General features: G+C 38.6%; 1 protein-coding gene across 3 annotated transcripts in view; it reads left to right on the plus strand.

The window, feature by feature from the left end:
* Positions 1–21,985, plus strand: part of USP37 (ubiquitin specific peptidase 37) — a 32,123-nt gene that overhangs the window by 2,495 nt on the left and 7,643 nt on the right. For 2 of the 3 annotated variants that reach the window (XM_080980870.1, XM_080980872.1), the window contains exons 2-19: positions 1,265–1,474; positions 2,764–2,932; positions 3,099–3,196; positions 4,519–4,700; positions 4,971–5,042; positions 7,243–7,340; positions 8,369–8,453; positions 10,498–10,659; positions 12,029–12,160; positions 12,715–12,838; positions 13,443–13,648; positions 14,401–14,518; positions 16,094–16,173; positions 16,638–16,802; positions 17,324–17,389; positions 18,431–18,575; positions 19,371–19,626; positions 21,036–21,202. In XM_080980870.1, the coding sequence (XP_080836996.1) occupies positions 1,319–1,474; positions 2,764–2,932; positions 3,099–3,196; positions 4,519–4,700; positions 4,971–5,042; positions 7,243–7,340; positions 8,369–8,453; positions 10,498–10,659; positions 12,029–12,160; positions 12,715–12,838; positions 13,443–13,648; positions 14,401–14,518; positions 16,094–16,173; positions 16,638–16,802; positions 17,324–17,389; positions 18,431–18,575; positions 19,371–19,626; positions 21,036–21,202 (2,481 nt within the window). In that variant the 5' untranslated portion in view covers positions 1,265–1,318. The remainder of the gene's footprint in view (positions 1–1,264; positions 1,475–2,763; positions 2,933–3,098; positions 3,197–4,518; positions 4,701–4,970; positions 5,043–7,242; positions 7,341–8,368; positions 8,454–10,497; positions 10,660–12,028; positions 12,161–12,714; positions 12,839–13,442; positions 13,649–14,400; positions 14,519–16,093; positions 16,174–16,637; positions 16,803–17,323; positions 17,390–18,430; positions 18,576–19,370; positions 19,627–21,035; positions 21,203–21,985) is intronic. The other variant, XM_080980871.1, reaches the window with a different exon arrangement.

The following is a 21,985-nucleotide window of genomic DNA, read 5'->3' on the forward strand; positions in this document are numbered from 1 at the left end:
AGTACTAGAAAGGTGCAGTGTTAGCTAAATGGCACCTTAAACCTAGGTTATGGGTGCAACAACAGAATGTCAGGCAAGCTTTTTTAAAAACAAGAAAACAAAGCTGAAAATGAATGAACTGCAGCTAAAATATTATGTTCATTTTTCACATGGTCTTGTCCTTCCCCTCCCCACCCGCTAATTATTAGCGTGTCTCTTCTCCAGTCTTCAGAGAGTAGCTGGAAGTGGGAAGGCAGAAAAAGTTCCTCCTTTCCTTCCACTCTGCAGTTTTAATCTGAAATCTTAGGCGCAGTGCTGTGCCCAGAGCTCAGAAACTTCTCATGCCAATGAAATTTCCTGTTGCAAAATGTGCCTAGAACAATGGGAGTTTCGAACACTGGAGGGGTGGTATTGCAATACGTTGCTCATCCGCATGGAAGTTAATCCATGGAGTTCTTCAGGGAATTGAGTGCCACCAGTATGTGGATGACTTTGAGCTTTACTTACATTAGTCAGTTGAGGTTGCAAGTTCTGGACCCATTGCCTGTAATGGGCTAGGTGAGGGCAAACTGAATTGAAGTTGAATCCTGCTAAGACATGAGATGCTGTGGCTTGTTGGTTCCAGGAAGTGGGGGAATTACCTCTTGATGGGATTTATACTGCCCTTGAAGGAGCTGGTGCATTGACTGGGTGTACCCTGGATACAAATCTCTCACTGGAGGCAGAGGTATCTTCAATGGCACAGAGTGCCTTTGCTCAGCTGCAGTTGATGCAGCAAATACAACCAAAGGACAGCTTGGCCACAGTGATTACGGTAGCAGTGTGACCAGCTGTACATGGAAACTTGAAGAGTTCCCAAGTTTCGCTAGAAACATGTTGGTCCGTATGCCTGTCGCATTAACTTCAGCGGTGGCTAAAATGTGGGTGGTGCTAGTAAACTGACAAGTGTTATCAAGTTTAATTCCATACTCTGTTGTGTCTTTTTTGTGTGTGATACCTGTTCTCAATTACCTACTTTGATTTTTTTTAAAAAAAGACTTAAGTAACGTGGAGCAGATTTAATAATCTTTGGGAGACCAATAGTCATATTTCAAAAAGAGTCCATGCACACTGAGTACATATCCTGAAAGATGGGATAACTATCTGTAAAAATAATATAGCTCTTTGATTTAAAACAGTTGCTCAGTTTTGAAGATGGTTATTGAGAAGCTGCTAACTTCGTTCTTTTCTTTCTTTTCTTTCTTTTCTTTTTTTATTCCCCCCCGTTCTTTTCTTTCTAAAACAGGATTTGTGTTTAAAAGCAAACTTCATTATTTTCATAGACTAGTTGTATGAAAACATGGCTCCACTGAAATTACGTGGGACTATTCGCTTGCGCAGCATACAGACTGGGACTACAAAATGGAAAGAAGGGACATTCGAAATAGTTGATAAGGATAGCAAAGTGACTCTGGCGGTTCACTACAATGCTGGAGGAATGCCAAAGATATTTCAGGTACCTCAGAATCTCAAAGGCCTTTTGTTTTGAAGTTGTACAGGAGCTGTATGCCTCTGAACAACTGTCCTTTTAAAGTCCATTTAGCTGTCACTTGAACTTTCCTTAGAGACTTATTCTTTTTTCTGCTTTCTAGAACGCTGATCCTACTGTATTGCACTGTGAATTATTGAGGTGTACTGTTCAATGCACAGTGGTACCTCGGGTTACATATGCTTCAGGTTACATACGCTTCAGGTTACAGACTCCACTACCCCAGAAATAGTACCTCGGGTTAAGAACTTTGCTTCAGGATGAGAACAGAAATCGTGCTCTGGCGGAGCGGCGGCAACAGGAGGCCCCATTAGCTAAAGTAGTGCTTCAGGTTAAGAACAGTTTCAGGTTAAGAACGGGCCTCCGGAACGAATTAAGTACTTAACCTGAGGTACCACTGTGCTCGTAGAGCAAGGATGATTTTAAAAACAACAACTAAACCTTGGGAGAAAATAATACCTAGATGTTTCATTATTTAGTTATTTAGAATATTTTAATCCTATTTTTGTGGCTCCAAGAGGCCCTCAAACTGGCTTACAAAAGATTTTCAATGAGATAAAACATTTTAGGTATTAGGATACTACTGGCACTGGTAATAAAGAAAAGTTTATTTGTTGTCTGTTTCATTTTCTGCTGGTTATAGTATTGAAAATTCTTAATGTAGATTCATTGTTAGATTATTCTTCTGTATACACTCTTCCCATAATTAGCTGTGAGTCATAGTGGCATTTTAGATTCATGGGGATTTTGTATCCAAGGCTACAGTCTTATCACACTAATCTGGGAGTAAGCCCCAATGGCCACAGTAGCTCCTGCATAAGATTTCACTTCATGTCTAGCTGGCTGCTGGTGCACAGCTCATCTCTTTTCTTCTATTTACAACGTTTATATGTAGTCTAGTCTGGAAAGATAACCAGCATTGCTGCTATTGCTTTTGGGGGGAAGAAATTCTAGAGACTAAAACAAATTTATTATGGTTTAAAAGTCCTTCATAAATGGAAACTAACTTTTTCTTTAGTAAGTGTTTTTTGTTATATTCACTATCCTTAATATGTACATATAAGTGTTGCAAAATTGAAAAGATAGGAGCTGAGCGAATTGTTTTTAAAAGTGTACTGAGTAGGAATTGTTTACAGTGTGGGATAGCATATGAACATACGTAGTCTTTGTCAGTGTGAAGCATATTTAAATGCATCTTTCTTAGTATGGAAATATGTATCTTTTAAACTATGCATATGATACTTACTGTTTTACAGCTAAACCATAATATAAAAAATGTGACTGTGCGACCAAGTAGAGGGAAACTGTGTTCCTTGATTATATCATTAAAGGATACTAGTTACCTGACAGTGGATAAAATATCACCTAAGGATGCAGAGGAAATGAAGCAGTTTCTGGAAGCTGTTCAAAATGGAGTTCATACAGGTTAGTGTTAATTATAGATTTGGAGTGTGGGGAAATGACTTCACTACTTGTTTAGGCTAAAATCAACTTTTATAAACAAAGTCTACTGTTAGTGAAAAAATAAAATGCTAGTAAAACTTATTGTAAATACATTTAAAAATCATAAAATGGTGTATTTTTGTTGTAGCTGTGAAATCATCCCAAGGGTCTGGCAGTTTTGGTGTTCTGGGCAGTAGAACCACACAGAAGGATTCTAATAGGCAATTCCCATATATTGAAAACCAGGTATTTTAATCTGTTTCTTTCTTTTCTTATGCTCCTATTTCTATATCTGCTGTATACAATAAATATTATCTGTCCACATATTTAGTAGTGATAAATGGGAAAAAATTGAATTTGTGTATTTAATAATCTTTAATATCTCCTGATAAATTTCATTCCAGAATAAAACAGCCTGTGGGCATTCCCACCAGATATGGAAAAAGTCCCTTTATTCCCACGGGTTGATGATTTCACTGATCTCAAAGGTTAAAACTATCTTATACAGAATACAGTAACTTTGCTTCCCGTCCTTCTGCCCCAAATTGTTGCACCTAAGAGAGATTAGGCAGAACCTTCTTGGTGTCTGTAGGGAAGAACAAAAGACTTTATTATTTCATTCATCTATTCAGGGAAGACATTTCTAAGTTCACCTTCAGTAGGTGGGTCTGTCAGCCTTGGCTACCAGTTTTGACTTCTTCCAATCCCAGAAGGTCTCTTGTCCTGCTCAGTGTGGGGAGTAGCCATATTGGTGGCCTTTGACACATATGCTTTCCTTTTCAGATCAATTTAGAATGTCACACGGGACACATTTGGGGCAATTGTTTCTAAATTTTGTCTTCGAACTGGGAGGAGACAGCCCCCCTGCCCACCAAGAGTGGAGATAGGAAGTTTAGTGTAGCCCTTCATCTGGAGACTGATGGGTGGAGTCACTCGCAGGAAGCTCTCCCATCTCCAAGGAGAAGGAACACTCACGATAAGTTCAAGGTTCCGTTTCAGGCCACTGTTCTTAAAGAATATATATTGCTTCTGACTCTGTAGCACTTGTAGTCTAGTCCGCCAAATAAAGGAATAGTAGTTAGAGGCCGATTGAGACTAAATCTGAATACCACACCTGTATCTTAACTTTATTTGGACGGTAAGGAGGTGCCTCCTAAGATCTTGTTCTTCAAACTGTTCTACTATTCTTTTTGCTTTTCATTTACAATATTCAACCCAGCCAAAGAGGATTTCTGATGTGAGGTGGTTACATACAGCCAGGCATCTAGTTAGCCTACACAGGTAATCTAGCAGGTTCACAGTCCATTTGGGATCCTATGCGTGAATCAGTGACTGCAGCGAAGTCTGTCATCATGGCTACTTGAAATATGGCTACTGCAGTAAAATTATGGCAGCTGCTTATAAATTCTGTATGAAAGTGCCAGTTACTACAGATGTAATCCATATACAGTGTTTGCTGGGTTGCCAGGTGGCCTGCTGATAGCATATGTGCCACTGACTCTCTGAAATGGGTCCATGATTTGAAATACAGTATGCTGTACTGATCACAGTGTTTATGATTCTCATAGACTCCTTCAAAAAAGGGGATTGTAGAAAATAAAGATGAAACTCAACTTCGTAAGGTGCTTGGCAACCCAGGAAGGGCATCCATTAAGAATTCTTCAGTAACTGGAACGCCTGGCTACCGAGTTACCATTTCTAGTCCTTCTGCTGCTTCAACACCTCACAGAACAGGGCTGTTGGAAAACCGGTATGAAAATAAACTTTTAAGGCACTGCAGCCTTTGATATGCATTCATTAAAACATGAATAGCTTTGAACATAGTATTAGTAAACTGCTTTTCCATGTCTTTATTAACACTTTGGAAAATGTACTAAAAGCTTTACCTAAACTAGCTGGGAGGCAGTTAACCATTTTTACATTTTATGATAAGGCTTATGGAGGTTGCATGAGAATGTGAGTTGGGCCCACATTGTTTCCCTGTTGACTAAAGGATTTCTCTCCCCCCCCCAATAAACAGTGAAAGAAGGAAAAGGACACCACCTACCTCCGAGATGAATGAAGATTACCCAAAAGAGAATGATTCATCAACGTATGTTGTTATGGTTCTTACTTTTTATTCCCCTCCCCCCACATTAATTCTGTTGAAAGAAACTCCTTAGTCTCTCTTCACTCTTATTTCATAATGCCTTGCAAACATGAAGCACTTGAAAATAATGCCTTGCAAACATGAAGCACTTGAAAATTGTAAGGATTCAGAAATATGGAATGTTGTATGTTTTTAGTTTGGTATGCCAGTTAAAAATGTTCTTCATAGTTGCCCTTCATGGTGATTACTGAATGAGTGATTTGAATCTAATGGTCTTTTATAATTTTACTATTAAAATGTAAGTCTAGATTATTATTTTTTAGCATCAATGAGTGTAGTTATGGTATTTTTAACAAGATGTATTGCTGTGGTTGCCAGTGGAATCAGTGGCATCCTTGAGGACTTCCCCTGAGGCCCACAAAGTCTTTGTACCTTCTCCTCACTCCTGCAAACTATATAGAGCTTAAAATGAAGTTAGAAGAGCAACACCCTTTCCTTTCCTTTTAATTTAAGCTCTCTAGCTTTTCAAAGTTCTGAACAGGCACCTAAGCAACTGAACAGAAAGAAGAGTGACTGAGTAGGATAAAGGGAGTGTTCTGTGAGACGGAAGGGAAACCATAACCAGAGGGGAGGCAGGAATATGAGTTGAAGAGAGCACAAATGGGAAGAGTGCTGTTGCAGTCAGGTCCTTTTTGTGGACTTCTTGGAAGCATTTTCTTGGCCACTGTGAGACCAGAATGCTGGACCAGATGGATCATCGTTCTCATCCAGCAACACTTCCTATGCTTTTAAGTTCTAGATGGGAAGAAGAAAGTGGGATCCTATATGAGTCAGGAGGGAGAGCATGCCAAAGAGAAAAAGAATGGACGTTAGAAGTAATGTGTGTGCACACACACAAGTTGGATCTACAAAAATGATTCTCTTGAAATTGTTTTATGATTTTTCAGGAGTCCCCCAAACCACAGGTATCCGTGTCCATTCACTAAAACATAAAAATCATGTTGCAGATACATTGCAAAAATGTGGCTCAGAGGCACAGATCCTTATAAATCATTATAATTTTTACAATGTATCTCCTCAAAATTACAATCATATCATAGGTCACCTTAGTGTCCAGGGGTGTGTTTCGTTTTTCGCTATCATATCCTATACACAAATCATAAATGTCTATGCCTTGGGTCATTATTTTTGTGGTGCTAGCAGTTTCTGGATTTTTGACTTTGGTTTTAGTTTTTAATTATTGTGTGCTCTCCCATTGTAAGCTGCAATTTGATGCTTTTTTTGGTAAAACCATGCAAATTCAAGAAGATCCGTTTTAGTTCCACTAGATCTGACTTACTCAGACCCTACAGAAAAGCAAAAGTGTGCGTGTACACACTGTCTGTCTGAGGGAGTGGTGGGGAGACAAGTGAGCAGATAGGCTGGTGCACCCAACACCCTCTCAAAATTCCATATGGGCCCCCAAAATTTGACAGTCCCCGAATAGTATACAGTGGTACCTCCGGTTATGAACGTACAGTGGTGCCCCGCAAGACGAATGCCTCGCAAGACGGAAAACCCGCTAGACGAAAGGGTTTTCTGTTTTTGAGTTGCTTCGCAGGACGAATTTCCCTATGGGCTTGCTTCGCAAGACGAAAATGTCTTGCGAGTCTTGAGATTTTTTTTTCGCTTTCCCCCCCCCTTTATCTAAGCCGCTAAGCCTTTAATAGCCTTTTAGCAGCTAATCCGCTAATCCGATAAGCCTTTAATAGCCGCTAAACCGCTAATAGCGCTAATCCGTTAAGCCGCTAATAGGGTTGCTTCGCAAGACGAAAAAACCGCTAGACGAAGACACTCGCGGAACGGATTAATTTCGTCTTGCGAGGCACCACTGTAATTTGTTCTGGAGCTCTGTTCTTAAGCCGAAACCGTTCTTAACATGAGGCGTGCTTTTGCTAATGGGGCCTCTCACTGGTGCTGCGCCACTGGCGCACGACTTCCGCTCGCATTCCGGGGCAAAGTTCACAACTAGGGGCATCTACTTCCGGGTTAGTGGAGCTCGTTACCCGAAGCATTCGTAAGGTGGACGATACGTAACCCGAGGTTCCACTGTACCAGAGATTTTAGGGAACTTGTAATGGTGGTTAATAAATCTAAACCAAGGGAAGTGGTGTACAGTATTGTTTTACATAACTTATTTAAAGTTATATGGGTTTATCTGCAGCAATAACAAAGCCATGACTGATCCAGCACGGAAATTCTTATATAGCAGCAGGGAAAAACAGATGAGCTTGAAACAGACTGAGGAGAATAGAACATCAGGTAAAAAAATGATACTGTTTTTGACCATCTTGTACAATGGCTAACTAGTTAAAACTAAACACATTTTGTTTTTATTTTGAAAACTGAGCTTCTAAAAGTCCCTGTATAATGAAATTATCTTTGTTCTCACTTGAGGAACATTAGAAGGGCAAAAATTAAAATGTAAACCATATGCTTGAGGATAGCTGAAAGCAAGGAAGTCCAAATGAGAGTTTTATCCTGATAATTGTTTAAATGGGGGATTAGGAGGAGGAGAGAGTGCTACGATTGCATATTACAGAAATGAGTCTGCAATTTTTTTCTGACTTCCCACTGACTTTCCTTATTATTCCACCATGGTGATCAATAAATTAATTCCCCCTGGAGATAGTAACTAAATTAGACATTCCGTACTTACATTGAAATTTAGGAGATAGCATTTTAAATTTATTTTGATAAACAATGCACTGTGTCTTTTCAGTAAAAAGTAAGGCTAAAGTTGACTGTTCCAGGAGTAATTATAATATCATCACTCAGTAGATGTTTGCTGGAAACTATGTTGGGGAAAGGCATGCTTCTTTCTTCCTCTGGCTTTGAATCTGAAGTTTCCAGATTAGCAAAGCCACCCTAATAGTCTACATTGTGCCTCCACATATAATATAAAAGCACATATGTCCTGTCTTGGAGGGTTTTAAAATACTTTGTGTGTAATATAGTTACACAAACACCCACTTATATTGCATAAAACTAAGCTTTCTGGCGATTAAGTGAAGCCATGACGTAGCTTATAAATCTCATTGCTGTAGCCAAGGCATAGAGTTTTGAGACGTGATAAGGGCAAAAGATTCCCAAGGTTCATATGATGTGAAATATCTGTATTTTGCCTAGCAGATCTATCCATTGCAGTATTTTATAGCAGGGATGAAGCCTTCGGCAGAAACTAATCATTTTAATTGTTGCATCTCCTTTGAAATATTGACTGTTGGACAGTTGTATAGTTTACTTTCTAAGACAGTTCTTACAGAAATTGATTTCTTTTTCCTTTTAAGGAGTTTTGCCTTTACAATCCTCTTCATTTTATGGAAGCAGATCATCTTCAAAGGATTATTCAGCTGGGAGTTCTAATTTGGACAGGTAAGTACAGCATTCCTTGGCTATTTTCTTTCAAATTCTTGGTCATTGGAGTGCTCCATTCATTAAATGGTCTAGTTTGTTCATGAAAACAGCTTCTTATGTTACTCTTAGCACCATTTCAAACATTTTCTGCACAGGAGTAAGCAAATCATAAAATGCTGGGTGCTGTGCTAATTGAATACATCTAGGTGATATAAGAGCGCATGCCCTGTCCTGTATAAATGGGTTGTTGGGTGTAGTGAAGGGTTAACCTTCTGTGTCTCGAGGCTGAGAGGAGGCGCTTACAAGGGAAGTAAGCCAGGACGTGAGGAAAGCAGCTTGGAATGCTGTGAGCTGAGTGAAAAGTGAAAGCAGCTTTGTTACGCAGCTGCAAGCTGAGAGAGAGTCGCAAAAATGCAGCTTCAATCAGATGGTGTCTAAGAACTGTAAATATGCTATTTTTGAGCAAATAAAGTGCTATTAGGAAAGAAGAAACGTGTGGGACCTATTTACTGACTGCCCTTTCTACACGAACTGCTGTGCAATTCTGCTAATTGCTTTACGACCTGCAGAGCCACAGGGGAGCGTGCCGGACACCAAGAGTAAAGCAATAAATCTTACCTAACATGGGTAAATACACACATGCAGATCAGCCTGATACTAGTTAGCAAGACATTTTGGCAGACCTTTGTACCCAAGCAAAAAAAAACTGTGGCTCTTGGGTTGTTGCATCTTCCTCATCTACTAGCTGCGGCCAGGGAAGCTCCTTTTCTACAGTGACAGAAAACCTCTTGGTTGTTTAGTATGTACAAGACTAGAGTACCTAATGGTGCATATGGCTTATGGCTGCCATTTAATGCCTTGTCCAAAAGGTAGTAATCAGCCACTACAGTCAGGGAAAACCTTTATGTTAAGCTTTCTTGGGTAGAGTAATACTGATTATAGTCTACAGAAATGTGCACAAAGGAAAACTTGGAATGGGTGGCCGTAATTTAGCTAGGAGGAGATTAGAGCAGGGGTGGTAACCTGTGGCCTGCCAAAGGTGCAGCAATAAAACTGCTAGTACATTTGCAAAGCTAAGCAAGGTCCAGTATAGTTTCAGATTGGATGCGGGGGGGAGCGTGTTGAGATTCCTGCATTGTAGGGGATTGGACTAGATGACCCTTAGGGTCTCTTCCAGCTCTACAATTCTTTGATTCTATGACTACAACTCCTTTCAGCCTCATCCAGTATGACCAGTAATCACATCCATGGGTTAAAGGGATAGAAAGCAGGTATTACTTTTGCTAAGACTGGTCTAGCCTGCTTCATTTACAACTGTGCTACAACTGTGTATTATGCTTCAAACTCCCATGCCTGTGGGTTATTCAGCATGCTAGACAAATTTTATTTCTGCTCATCTTCTGTTGCAGTATGTTTAGCACTGTGAGCAATAATGGAAGTTTTCGTATTTTAAGTGTTTGGGCAACAGATGGCATTTATTTATTGGGGGGGTATTGGTTTTTGTTTCATTATGTATTTTGTATTCTTCTGTTATGAACCACCTTGGGATCTGTGGATGAAGGGCAGTATACATATATCATCATCATCATAATTTTATTTCACAATGCTTTATTCCAAAAGTGATCTTCAAGTGTAAAGTATTTTTAAGGAGAACTTGTTATACATATTTAAAAACCATGCAAGTTGAAAAATGAATTTAGAATTCTTTTTACTTCTACTTCCAGCAGGTTTATCTATAACAGAGAACTGGAAATGTGTTGCTGTTTAGTGGGGTCTGTGACTAATACTCAGAGGAGTCTTTGTAGGCTGTATAAATGTGATTCATAATCACATATGGCCCTTCTGTGGATGCAAAGCATCCTATGTGTGTGAGAGGAAGAGGAAGAATGAACAAACATTTTGGGAGGCTGACCACCTTGTGATAACTTCCTTTTGACACATCCCCGTTCGAAGCATCCTCAATGCTCATGGAATATGACTGCTGCTATATCATTGGTGGCAGTAGCTGGCATTGTTATTCTTGAGATGGATTTGGTGGCTATTTATCCATCTCGCCTTATAGGACTAATCTGTTGAATCAGACTCCTTCTGCGAAAAGAAGCTTGGGGTTTCTCTCTCAGCCAGCCCCTCTCTCTGTTAAAAAAATGAGACCTAACCAGGATTACATGGGATGGAACAAGCCACGTGTCCCCCTTTCCACTCACCCACAGCAGCAACTGCAAGGGTAAGTTTTTAGATTTTCAGTATCTGTGTGTGGGCACACTGTGTGTGCTCAGTTTAGGTATTGGTTACATAGAAACAAATCCAACTTGTCAGCTTTTTCTACAACTAGATATCCTTCCAGCACCATATCTCCACGTCTTCATTTTTAAAAACTATTATTCTTTGTGTTTGTGCTGTGTGTTTAACATTAAGTTAGAGTCCCTTTGAGCAGGGGCTGCCACTTATGTTCACGCGAACTCAGTATTTAACAATTTAATAGCTTTGTAGATTATTAAGACGGTGAGCAAGGGTGGACCAGAGTTACCATATTTTTTTGTGTTTAAGACTAGGTTTTTTTCCTTTAAAATAATGTAAAAAATTAGGGGGCGTCATATACACGGATACATTTCCCCCATTTTTTAAAATCTGAGTCTCCCCAATCTTATACATGGGGGCGTTTTATAGACAGAAAAATACGGTACTTACATTCTTACAACATTCCCTGTTTTACAAGTAGGGTTTTGAATGTATTTCCATCGTCCTAAATCTTTTCCTCTTCTATTTCCTTTTTTACCTCTTCGTCTGCAAATTAAACATGTGAAGTAATGATTCCTTGTATTGAGGATTGCCCATCAGGTTTCTAGAAAAGATCTGTGATAATAAGGAATCTCAGTGTGTGACAAATCTATTAGTTCCCCCTCTTCTGCATTCCTTGCATGGTTTGTTTCAAGAGCCTTTTTGTAAAAAAGAAAAAATTTTTTTTGTTATGTTTAAAGAAAATTAATAATATCTTCAGATGGATTTGTCACAAGCATCTTATGGGTAGTTTGAATGACAGTTTATAAGATCATGCTTATAGACCTTACAAGTACAGGTCTACTACTTAAGAAGCCTAAATGGAATCTGGGATCTAATTGGCTCTTATCTATAAACATCATACAAAGGTTTGTTTAGAAATCTTTCCACACTCTGTTGTGTAATGTTATGATTGTTATTCATTGCATACTCCAAGCAGACAGACTCCTACTCCTAATCAGTGTGTGTATGCATGTGTGTGCACACTGTAGTCCATAGGTAGGCAAACTAAGGCCCAGGGGCTGGATCTGGCCCAATCGCCTTCTAAATCTGGCCCGCGTATGGTCCGGGAATCAGCGTCTTTGACATGAGTAGAATATGTCCTTTTATTTAAAATGCATCTCTGGGTTATTTGTGGGGCATAGGAATTCGTTCATAATTTTTTCTCCAAAATAGTCTGGCCCCCCCACAAGGTCTGAGGGACAGTGGACCGGCCCCCTGCTGAAAAAGCTTGCTGACCTTCTGTAGTCAGTGTGAAATATCTGTGTTGGAAATGTTCCAATGTAACAACTGTGTCACCTTGTGCTTCTTCACAGGTTTACAAACTTGGGGAATACCTGTTACATGAATGCTATTTTACAATCTCTATTTTCAATTCAATCATTTGCTAATGATCTTTTGAAACAAAATATCCCATGGAAAAAAGTTCCAAACAATGCACTTATTAGGTAAGCACCAGCTTTGTGAGTTAAGTAAACATTTTTTCCTAGTACAGCTTCAAAAGAAGCATTCAGATTTGGCGTGCTATTTGTAACTGTTCTTGCATATATTTTTGATAAACTTCTATATTTTCTAAGGTTGCTGCTTTTATTACTGCAGTTCCTCATTTATTGAGCCTCTGCTCTTTCCTCTTTCTTTGCTATGGTAATGAATAGATGTGTGCATTGTATTGAAAAAGTTTTGCAAGCACAATAAATGGATGCTTAGAAAAACAGTAAGTCATAAGTTTCCTGGTTATGTGGAGAGGGGCATACCAAAGTTTGAATAATTAATACATTCCTATAAAAAGGGTATTGAGCCAGTCATTTTTTTACTGCTCATACAAGATCCTGCTAATAAGCATAACATATTTTATGTGAGTTGATTTTAAAATACATGCAATATAATGGGAAGGAGTGTGAACAAATTTCTAAGGGTATGTTAATTTTGCAGATATTTTTAGCATTAAACAATGCCTAACTTGCTTTTTGACATTTAAATGTCACTGCATTAATTTGTCCAGGCGCTTTACCCATCTACTTGCTAAAAAAGATGTTTGTAGCCCTGAAGTAAAGAAAGACCTACTTAAGAAGGTGAAAAATGCAATTTCAGCTACTGCAGAGAGATTCTCTGGTTACATGCAAAATGTAAGTATTTCGCTTTCTAGCAGCTGAAGTATTTTAAGGGGTGATGTGACCAACTATGGAAATATTGATGCAAAAAGAGTTGCATAAAATTGTACAATTTCCCACTGAAAAATACCCTTTAAGCATGAGATGCATTTGGTCCCGTGTCTGTATACACATAATGTGTGTTTTGGTTTAGTAAAATGTTTAGTTTATTATTATTTTTTGCATTCTTTTTTCCCTTTAGCCTCTCTCTTAATTTGCTTTTGTTTGGTTAAATTTAGATCTTTTTTCTGTTTTGTTGTTTTTCACCTTAAATAAACAAAGTTGTGATTACGTATTGGGGGAAATGAAAACCACAAGTACCCAGAGCTAGTAAGGAGGAGAATTTTAGGTTTTATTAAAACTATGTTTTAAAACTTAGTTATTTGGGATATTTGTAATTCAAATTGAACTGAATATGTGGATTCTGGTATGAATGTATTGTTTGGGACCTCACCCTCTTTAAGAAATTGAGGAATTAAGAAACCAATATAAATTTGGTTTATATATAAGATACATTTAAATACATGTGTGAATGGGTCTTGAAAGTCACTATTCTAAGGAAATGTATACATGTTTTTAGGATGCTCATGAATTCTTAAGTCAGTGCTTGGATCAGCTGAAGGAGGATGTGGAGAAGCTGAACAAAACTTGGAAGACTGAGCCAATATCTGGTGAAGACAGCTCTCTAGGACGTATATCTGATGACTTGTCAGCCACCAGAGTGTACACATGCCCAGTAATTGCAAACTTAGAATTTGAAGTTCAACATTCTATCATATGTAAAATGTAAGTATTTTAACAGTTTTCCCCCCTTGTTTCATTGTTCTACGCTTCTGTCTCCTCCTTTCCTTTTCCTCTGCTCCCCCAAAATCTGCTCCAGAAGTCAGGGTGGGTGGGAATTCCATCACATCCATTGGGGTGGTGCTGGATCTCATGCCTAGAGAGCTATACCATCTATGCTGCTGTCATGTAATACCCATTACTACTAGGCATTCCCTTTGTAATTCTAGCTCTTTTGCCGCAAATGATAAATACTTTTCTACTTTTCTCCCACCCTTCTTTTGTAATGTTAATGTTAGAAACAACTACTTCATTTTAATAAGTGCTATTGTTGTCAAAGAAGTTGCAGTTTGGACCTCTTTTTGATATCCTATTCTATTTTTTAATGTTTATTTTGGTTTTTATAATATTAAATAAAGTAACTACAAAATACAGCAATATAGAATTCCTATTAATATAAATTACATGTTTCATTGCTTCAATTACATACCCTCTTCTATCTTTGGTAGTTAATTCAGTGAGACTATTTCTCTTACCTCTTCCACTAAATATATGCCAAAATATGTATTTATTTATTCTACATGGTTTTTTACAGACTGGTATTACATCTTTTATGTAATGCTTATTCTTAAGATATCTGAGTATGACTCATATACTCAGAAATTTGGATATCTTTATGAGTTACTAATACAACTTGTAATGAATAGGGAATATGTGGGTAGACTAAAATACACAAGGACATTTTTTTTTCAATGCAGGTGCGGTGAAACAGTCACCAAACGGGAGCAGTTTAATGACCTTTCAATTGACTTTCCAAGAAGAAAAAAACTTCATCCGTCTCGATCTATCCAAGATTCCTTGGACCTCTTTTTTAGGGTATGCAATATACAAGGCTTTTTAATATCATTCAGCGTATCTTTGATTAACAGATCCTCCCCCCTCATCTCACCATCAAAGTGTCTGAATACTTCTTGCTATCCATTCTTTTCTTCATGCAAAGCTAAGGATGAATGCATAGATTTGCATGGGTTCCCCATCAGCTCTAAGTGAAGACCTATGTCCTTTGTAGGAATCACTGTTTGGTCAGGTGTGGTGCTGGCATTAGTTGAACAAGACTCAAAATATTACAGAAGCCCAAGCTTCTGCAGCAATAATCTGTTCCATATGTTATGATTTATTTAAATATTTATAAGCCACAATTTTCATAAAAGTACAACATGGTAGTATATACCACATACAAAGTTGCAATAAGATCAGTAAAAGCATTAATAAAAACTGCTAGGGTGAAAGAAATCTGCATTTTGAAGGCCTGTCTGAATAGCACAGTTTTCAGGAAACACCTAAAAGTAGGCTGGGATGATTCCTGACAAGTCTAGCAAGGAAATCCATAGGGCCTGCCACATTAAAATCTTGGTTCCTAGTAAAGGCCAACTGAATCACAGGGGCATGGGGAGCCACCAGAAGTGCCCATCAGAGGATCTCAGTGATCCAGGTAGAGCACGAGGAACTGGATGGTTTTTAAGTTACTTTGAGTCTAAGTAATTTAGGCCTTTGTGAATTATGCACGGAGATGGGGAGTGGAATGAGAGAGAGAGAGTCAATGAAAATTGGTATATAAATCTACCTTTGACACTGGGTGGCCAAGTACAGGAGAAGTTGCCTTTGGTTAGGAATATTAGAATCATTTGTCCAGTTTTTGTGTTTGAATCTCGGATAAGCGACACTTCTCCAAGTATATTGTAGTACTTACTTTGGACAATAGCGCAGAGAACACATATTGAGAAGAAATAACTTTATTATTCTACACTGCTCAGCTTTGACCCCACACTTGGCAAGGCTACCTTTCCAAAACTAAGCTTATTTGTCTTACTGTTATTCTAATTATTTATTGAATTTATATACCTCCCTATACCCGGGGGTCTCAGGGTGGTTCACAGAATAGCTAGTTGGAACCTTCAAGGCAACTTATGTAACCATTTAGAGACCAGCAGCAAAATTCTAACCAACAATATCTAACACATATGCTTATCAAACCTCATCAGTATCTAGTCACATTAATGAATCCTTTGCTGCAGTCATGTGCACATTTACCTGGGAGTAAACCCCTTTCAAAGCAGAGCAACTGCTGAATGAAGATGCATGGGTTTGTACTGATTGATAGAACAAAACACTTCTTTCAGTGTGGCCATACTGTTGGGTTTAGTCATATATCTGAGCTGATTATAGTTCCCATAAAGCTGGAGTCCACAGGGTAGCCTCTGCGCTAGACAGACACCAGCCTCCCGCAGAGCACTATAATCAATGTGAACCATACAATTTATTTGTCAATTGCATTCTGAAATAGAAAGTGGGTCTCTGCACTTCTGAGATAGACAGTTACCTGTTCCTAAAATAAGGTTTGATAGATTACAATCCTTGTATTGCATTCATTGTTTGTATTATGTCTCTTAGGCAGAGGAGATAGAATATTCTTGCGAGAAATGCAATGGAAAATCTGCTCTTGTTACACACAAATTCAGTCGGTTTCCCAGGTAGGTATATGGTCTTGGTACAAAATTGTATGAAAATACTAGTAACTTTCAGGATATATAGAAGATGAACAAAATGAATGATGGGTAAAAGTTTAATATTGGTTTAAAAGTGTCTGCCTTGCTCGATTGTAAATGTAGAACAAAATAATGTTAGCCCTGAAAATAGGAGTTCAGTAGATGGCCTTGAGGATGCTTTATAGCATCCCTGTTTGACAGAAGGGACTTGCAGCTGCAGAATTCTCATTCTAACAAAAATTGTGGCATACTTTGATGCTAGATGAAAAACTATATATTCTCATGACCTTTCCCACCCACACAGTTTTATTACGTATTGATAGCAAGCTGGGGAAAGAGACCAGGTCTCTGTGTTGTGGGATAAGTATTCTGTCTGGGAATAAACAACTCCTTTGTATCTTTGTTAAAAAGACATTTATGAAGTTTCCAACTGTTTTTGTGTCTTGAAGGGTCTTGATTCTTCACCTGAAACGGTACAGCTTCAATGTGGCACACTCCCTCAATCACAAAGTTGGACAGCAAGTGGTTATACCAAGATTTTTAACCCTGCAGTCACACTGTACAGAAAGCACAAGGTCCCCACTTAATCTGGGGTGGAGTGCACAGTCAGCAATGTAAGCTACGCCTTTTATTCCTCCTTTACCTACAAGCCTACAAACATCTTTGAAAAACTTCATGATAGATACTTTTCTTTAGGAAAAGGTTGTGATCATTTCCTTTTTATATTGCGTTTGACCAACTTGATCTTAGAGGTTTGACTCAGTTGTCCTGTTCTGCAGGTCGTTCTCGCTGGTCTGTGACTTCCAGGGCATAACAAGGAACTTGAATAAAGTTAATTGAGGGTGCTAGTGGGGGATTGCTTAAGAATGAGGATAACTATAAAGTGTACATTTGGAAAAATGAGTTAGACAGGAACAGGCTTCAGCAGTGCCCTACTGAGAACCATTGCAAAAAGTGTAAAGGGATAAGGTATTTTAACATATATTTTGTAGCATTGTATTGTTAATCCAGTGCAAAGGTTTCTTGTCACATTTTTTTAAAGATATAGACTAGAGTTTGGGGTCACCGTCAGAATGGTCATGCATAGTTGGCTTTCAAATGTCATACAGTAAACACCTGCTTTTGTTTTAATTAGCTCTCGACCACTGAAAGTATCCCAAATGGTGAATTCCTGTTCTGCCAGCATTTTCACGCCCTGTCGGTAAGTAACAGGTTTACATGGCTATGGAACCTGCAGTGAATAAGTATACAAAAACAACCCTGATTCTCCTCACTTTTTTATTGTACATCCTTGCTTTTATAATCAGATTAATTCTGTGTGGGGATTAGCGAGCAGGCTGAAGCATGTTGGACATTTGGTAGCTATATTTTCTCCACTTGGTTAAATTGTAGATAAAAGTAATATTTTACTGCTGTAGCTGTTTCAAGCTAAGACCCTGTCTGAAGCAATCCCAATTGTCTGACAAATTGTTTCTCCTCTCTGTGGGAATGAGCCATGTTCCTCTTCGCCCCTCCCAAATGCACCTGGCTTCAGCAAAACATTTTGGTTTCTTAATGCACAGTTTTCCAAGCCGACTGACCCAGCTCATTTCATATTCATAATGACAATTGAAAAGGATGTGTCATGTATTTTATATGGGTTACACTGAAATAGTAAATTTTAGCATGAAGCATTCTATGAGCAGATCCACACCGTACACCTAAAGCATGTTTACTGCGCATGGCTTCCCCCAACAATCCTGGGAACTGTAGTTTGTTAAGGGTGTTTGGACTTTTAGCTCTGTTTGTGAGGGAGGAATTACAGTGGATTCTTTGGGGAAGGTCATTTGCTTTACACGTATGATGTGGATTTGCCCTGTGTATATTATATCCGAACCAGTTCAAAATTGCTGAGCTGGTTACCAAACCATTTTTTAAAAAGTTGTTGAGTGACCACCATCAACCATTAGTGACTTGGAAAATGCCATTGAACCAGACGGAAGTTTGTAATCTTGGTGCTCAAGAGCTGCAGGAATACTAATCCTTACCTTGTGCAGAACATTCTAAATGTGGATTAAGAAATTTTTAATATCTTATTGTTAAGGGTCGATGTTACCTGAATTGTAGAATTGCTGTAGGTTGGTGGATTTATTTGAATTCGTGTATTAAAACTGTATAGCTGTTATGTGAAACCTCCTTTTTTAACCTGATGTTATTTGTCCCTTCAAAGGTAAGGAATAAAGGTTCTGTGTTTACTTTTCAGAAAGTACTCGTTCAAGTTTAAATGTCCTAATCTAAGCACCCTGGATTCAGACAGTGAAGATGAACCGCTGAAACGTCCCGTTGCAAACAGCCAAAAACAATGTGATTTCCAAAGCAGGGAACAGCAACGAGAAGAACTAGAGAAAGTAAGGAGAGGGTTAGGGGCAGGGGAAGCAAACACGCTCTGTGACCTGTCTTCCCCAATCTAGTACTCTGTTACCTGTCTTCCCCAATCTAGTGCTCTTCATATACTTTGGGCCACAACTTCCATCGGCCCCAGCCAATATAGCCTAGTTGGGGGAGCTAGAAGTTGGAATACAAAACAACTAGAGGACATCAGATTGAGGAAAGCTGCTTTATTGCCCATAAGCAAAGCTGATGATTGAGAAGACAGGAATAGGGAAAAGTGTGCTCTCGCTCTGCCTGTCTCTGTGTGGGTGTGCACAACTGTGAAAAGCTATGGCGGGTGCCAGCCCAGTTGGGAACAAATGGCATTAAAGCCTGAAGAGGAATGAACAATCCAGGTCCATAAAACGTGGTTCACATTGCCAGACATCTCATTGCTGGTACTTTCTGGCTCTTTTACACATTCTTCTTTTCATCTTGATCTGCTTTGTGTGGAGAGATTTTCAAACATTTGAAGTGGCTCGTGGACTGGTGTAAATACTAGAGTAGTTCCAAATAGCCATAAGTTGGTGTGGACATGCACTGAAAAGATACACTTGCAGTGTATGCAGCAATGCATCAGGTGGTAACAAATGGAGAAGCCCTTCTCAGGGCGTAACTGTGCCTCTTCAGTCCTGAAAACCCGACACTTGTAGATCTGGTGATCAGAGACAGTTTTGGCTCTCAAGAAAATGTCGCACTAGTTTTGTGAGTGGTTAGCTCAGCCTCTGTGGTAGTCATACATACCCAAACCATTGTGCCTTTATCACCTGCAGGGTTCAAAGAAAATCAAAACAGAGAGTGATAAGGCTTCAGAGCCAACAAATGCTGGTTTTGATGGAATGAGTGAGGAGGAACTTCTAGCAGCAGTCCTGGAAATCAGTAAGAGGGAAACATCACTGTCGCTGAGCCATGATGAAGACAAGCCCACAAATAGTCCAGACACTGGCTTTGGAGATGATGAGCTGCAGGAATTGCCAGATCATATGGAACCTATGGATGTGGAGAAGCCCAAAGCACTTGCAGAGCCAGGTAAAAGTAACATTTCAAACAGTTTTTTTAAAATAATATCATTTTTCTACATTTTGAAATCATTTTACAAACTTTAAAATATCCAGTGACTTCCCTTCTTCTCCTTCCATGGTTCATATTATATATAATACTTTCCTGCATATTTTACTATAACCATTCAAATCAATTTTCCACTTTTACATTGATCAAATATTGTTTGTTGAATTTATCTTCATGCTGCCAGCGTTTTCAGCTGTGTACAATTATTTTCCATATATTCAGTAAACATTTTCCACTCTTCTTTAAATAAAATCCTTTATTATTTTATTCACATAATATACATTCTTTACAGCAAACAACTCCAAAATAAGCAGACAACCTTTCTAAAAAAAATTTAACTGCTCATCCATGTTTTTGACCAACATTTTAGTTTTGTCTGAATTTATTTTAAACCTGCCACTTGTCCAAACCTTTTAATTTCTTCTAGCGGTTTGGGAACGCTCTCCAATGGTTGTTTCAATGTTAACACCACATCATCAGCGAATGCCCTTAATTTATAGACTCTACATCCCACTTCAATACCTTTCATTTCTCCTTATATTCTCAAGCAGTATTTCTGACATCAAGATAAATAACAATGGAGATAGGGGACAACTTTGTCTGGTTCTTTTTCTTACTTGACATTTGTCTGAGAGAATATTATTTACTAATATGATGAGAGTTACCTGTAGCTCCATAAATCTATTCTGTTCTCTGGAGCAGATTTGGGGAGGGCACAGGGAGAGGAAGTAGAAGGTTTTTTTTATGCAAACACAAATCCTTGCAGTAACAGAAGCATTTTGGATACTGTCCTATGTTGATCTTTTTACATGTAAAAATATGGCTATCCATTTTAAGTTCCACTTTTATTATAAAAATAAGCATAGGTTACTTAACTGTGTTGGCTTATAATTGGAAAGGGAAAAGAAGACACAAAGAAGACAACCCATGTGGAGAATCATGCAAAAATTGTCTTCTATTTCTCTTCATTCTTAGAAACTTAATGTAAAAATAAAAAATGGGAATAGCAAATTAAATCAGAAGTCCAGAAAGGCAAAATTTAGGACGAGCTTGGTTTCTCATGCTGCATATTTCAGGCACATAGGTGCAAATAATCTTTGCTCAGTGTGATTTTTTTTTAAAGGTGTACAATAAAATACTTAATACTACTCATTTTTAAAGGCTTGATCAAGTGGGAAAATGTTCTTCACTGCAGAAAACACTCCCCCCCCTTGACAGAATTCATCCTGAAATACCAGTAGATGTCACTCTGCTCCTGAGACTTGAGTAGAATGAAAAGGACTTAGCTGGTGACCACCAAGAAAAGTTCCCCCTGCAACTGCTGCTAAAAACAAAATTAAAGCATCAACGTGGTATTTTTGTTTCCATAGGTTTTGCCAACTTCCCCGAGATAACTAAAGATTTTGATGAGAATAAGGAAAATAAAACTCCGGAAGGCACTCAAGGGGAGGTTGATTGGCTGCAACAGTATGACATGGAGCGAGAAAGAGAGGAACAGGAGCTACAGCAGGCTTTGGCTCAGAGCCTCCAAGAACAAGTAAGAGCCAATGCTCTTTCACAAGCACTTGGAAATCAAAACAGCCAACCAGAGATTCCTTCTCTGGTGATAGGAAATCACAGGGAACAGTTAGTGTCTCCTTTAAGAAGACGTATAAGAGGGGTTATTTTAGCCTGCTCCATAACATGGTACAAGAGACCTTTGTTTACTAATCTTTGGCGGGGGGTGGGGAGCATTGAAGAGCTTTTGTAAAGTTGGATTTGAAAGCTTTCATGAATACTTTCAAACTGATGAGCTGAATAGGCACAGTAGTGTTTAGGGAAGCTTTTAATGTTTGATGCATTACTGTATTTTAATATTTTGTTGGAAGCCGCCCACAGTGGCTGTGGAAGCACAGCCAGATGGGCAGGATATAAATAATAAATTATTATTATTATTATAGTCATTGGGAATTATTGTGAATTATGAGGGGAAATACCCTAAAAATAAAAGGGTTTGTCTTATAACTGCCCTGATTGAAGTAAGTGAGAGGGCTTTTGGGGAATACAGAGCCACCTACCGATGAAATCTGTTTTTTGTTAAGCTGCAAGCACTGATACTCTTAGAATTCTTCTTAAATGCAGTAGATTTTTCCATTCTTCATTAATGGCTTGTGTCCTCATTTAGCTTTAGGCAGAGAGTAGCATACGTTTTGCTACATTGTGGGAAATTTTGTTCAAAACTATTGTGCTTTGCAAGCAGTTCACATTCATTTCAAGACTTTTCAAAAGAAAAGCTGTAGAGAGCTTGTTGTGGCACTTGGGGACTTGCTGTGTTGCATAC

The sequence above is a fragment of the Podarcis pityusensis genome (genome assembly GCF_964106645.2).
Source record: "Podarcis pityusensis genome assembly, chromosome: 1".
NCBI lineage: Eukaryota > Metazoa > Chordata > Lepidosauria > Squamata > Lacertidae > Podarcis > Podarcis pityusensis.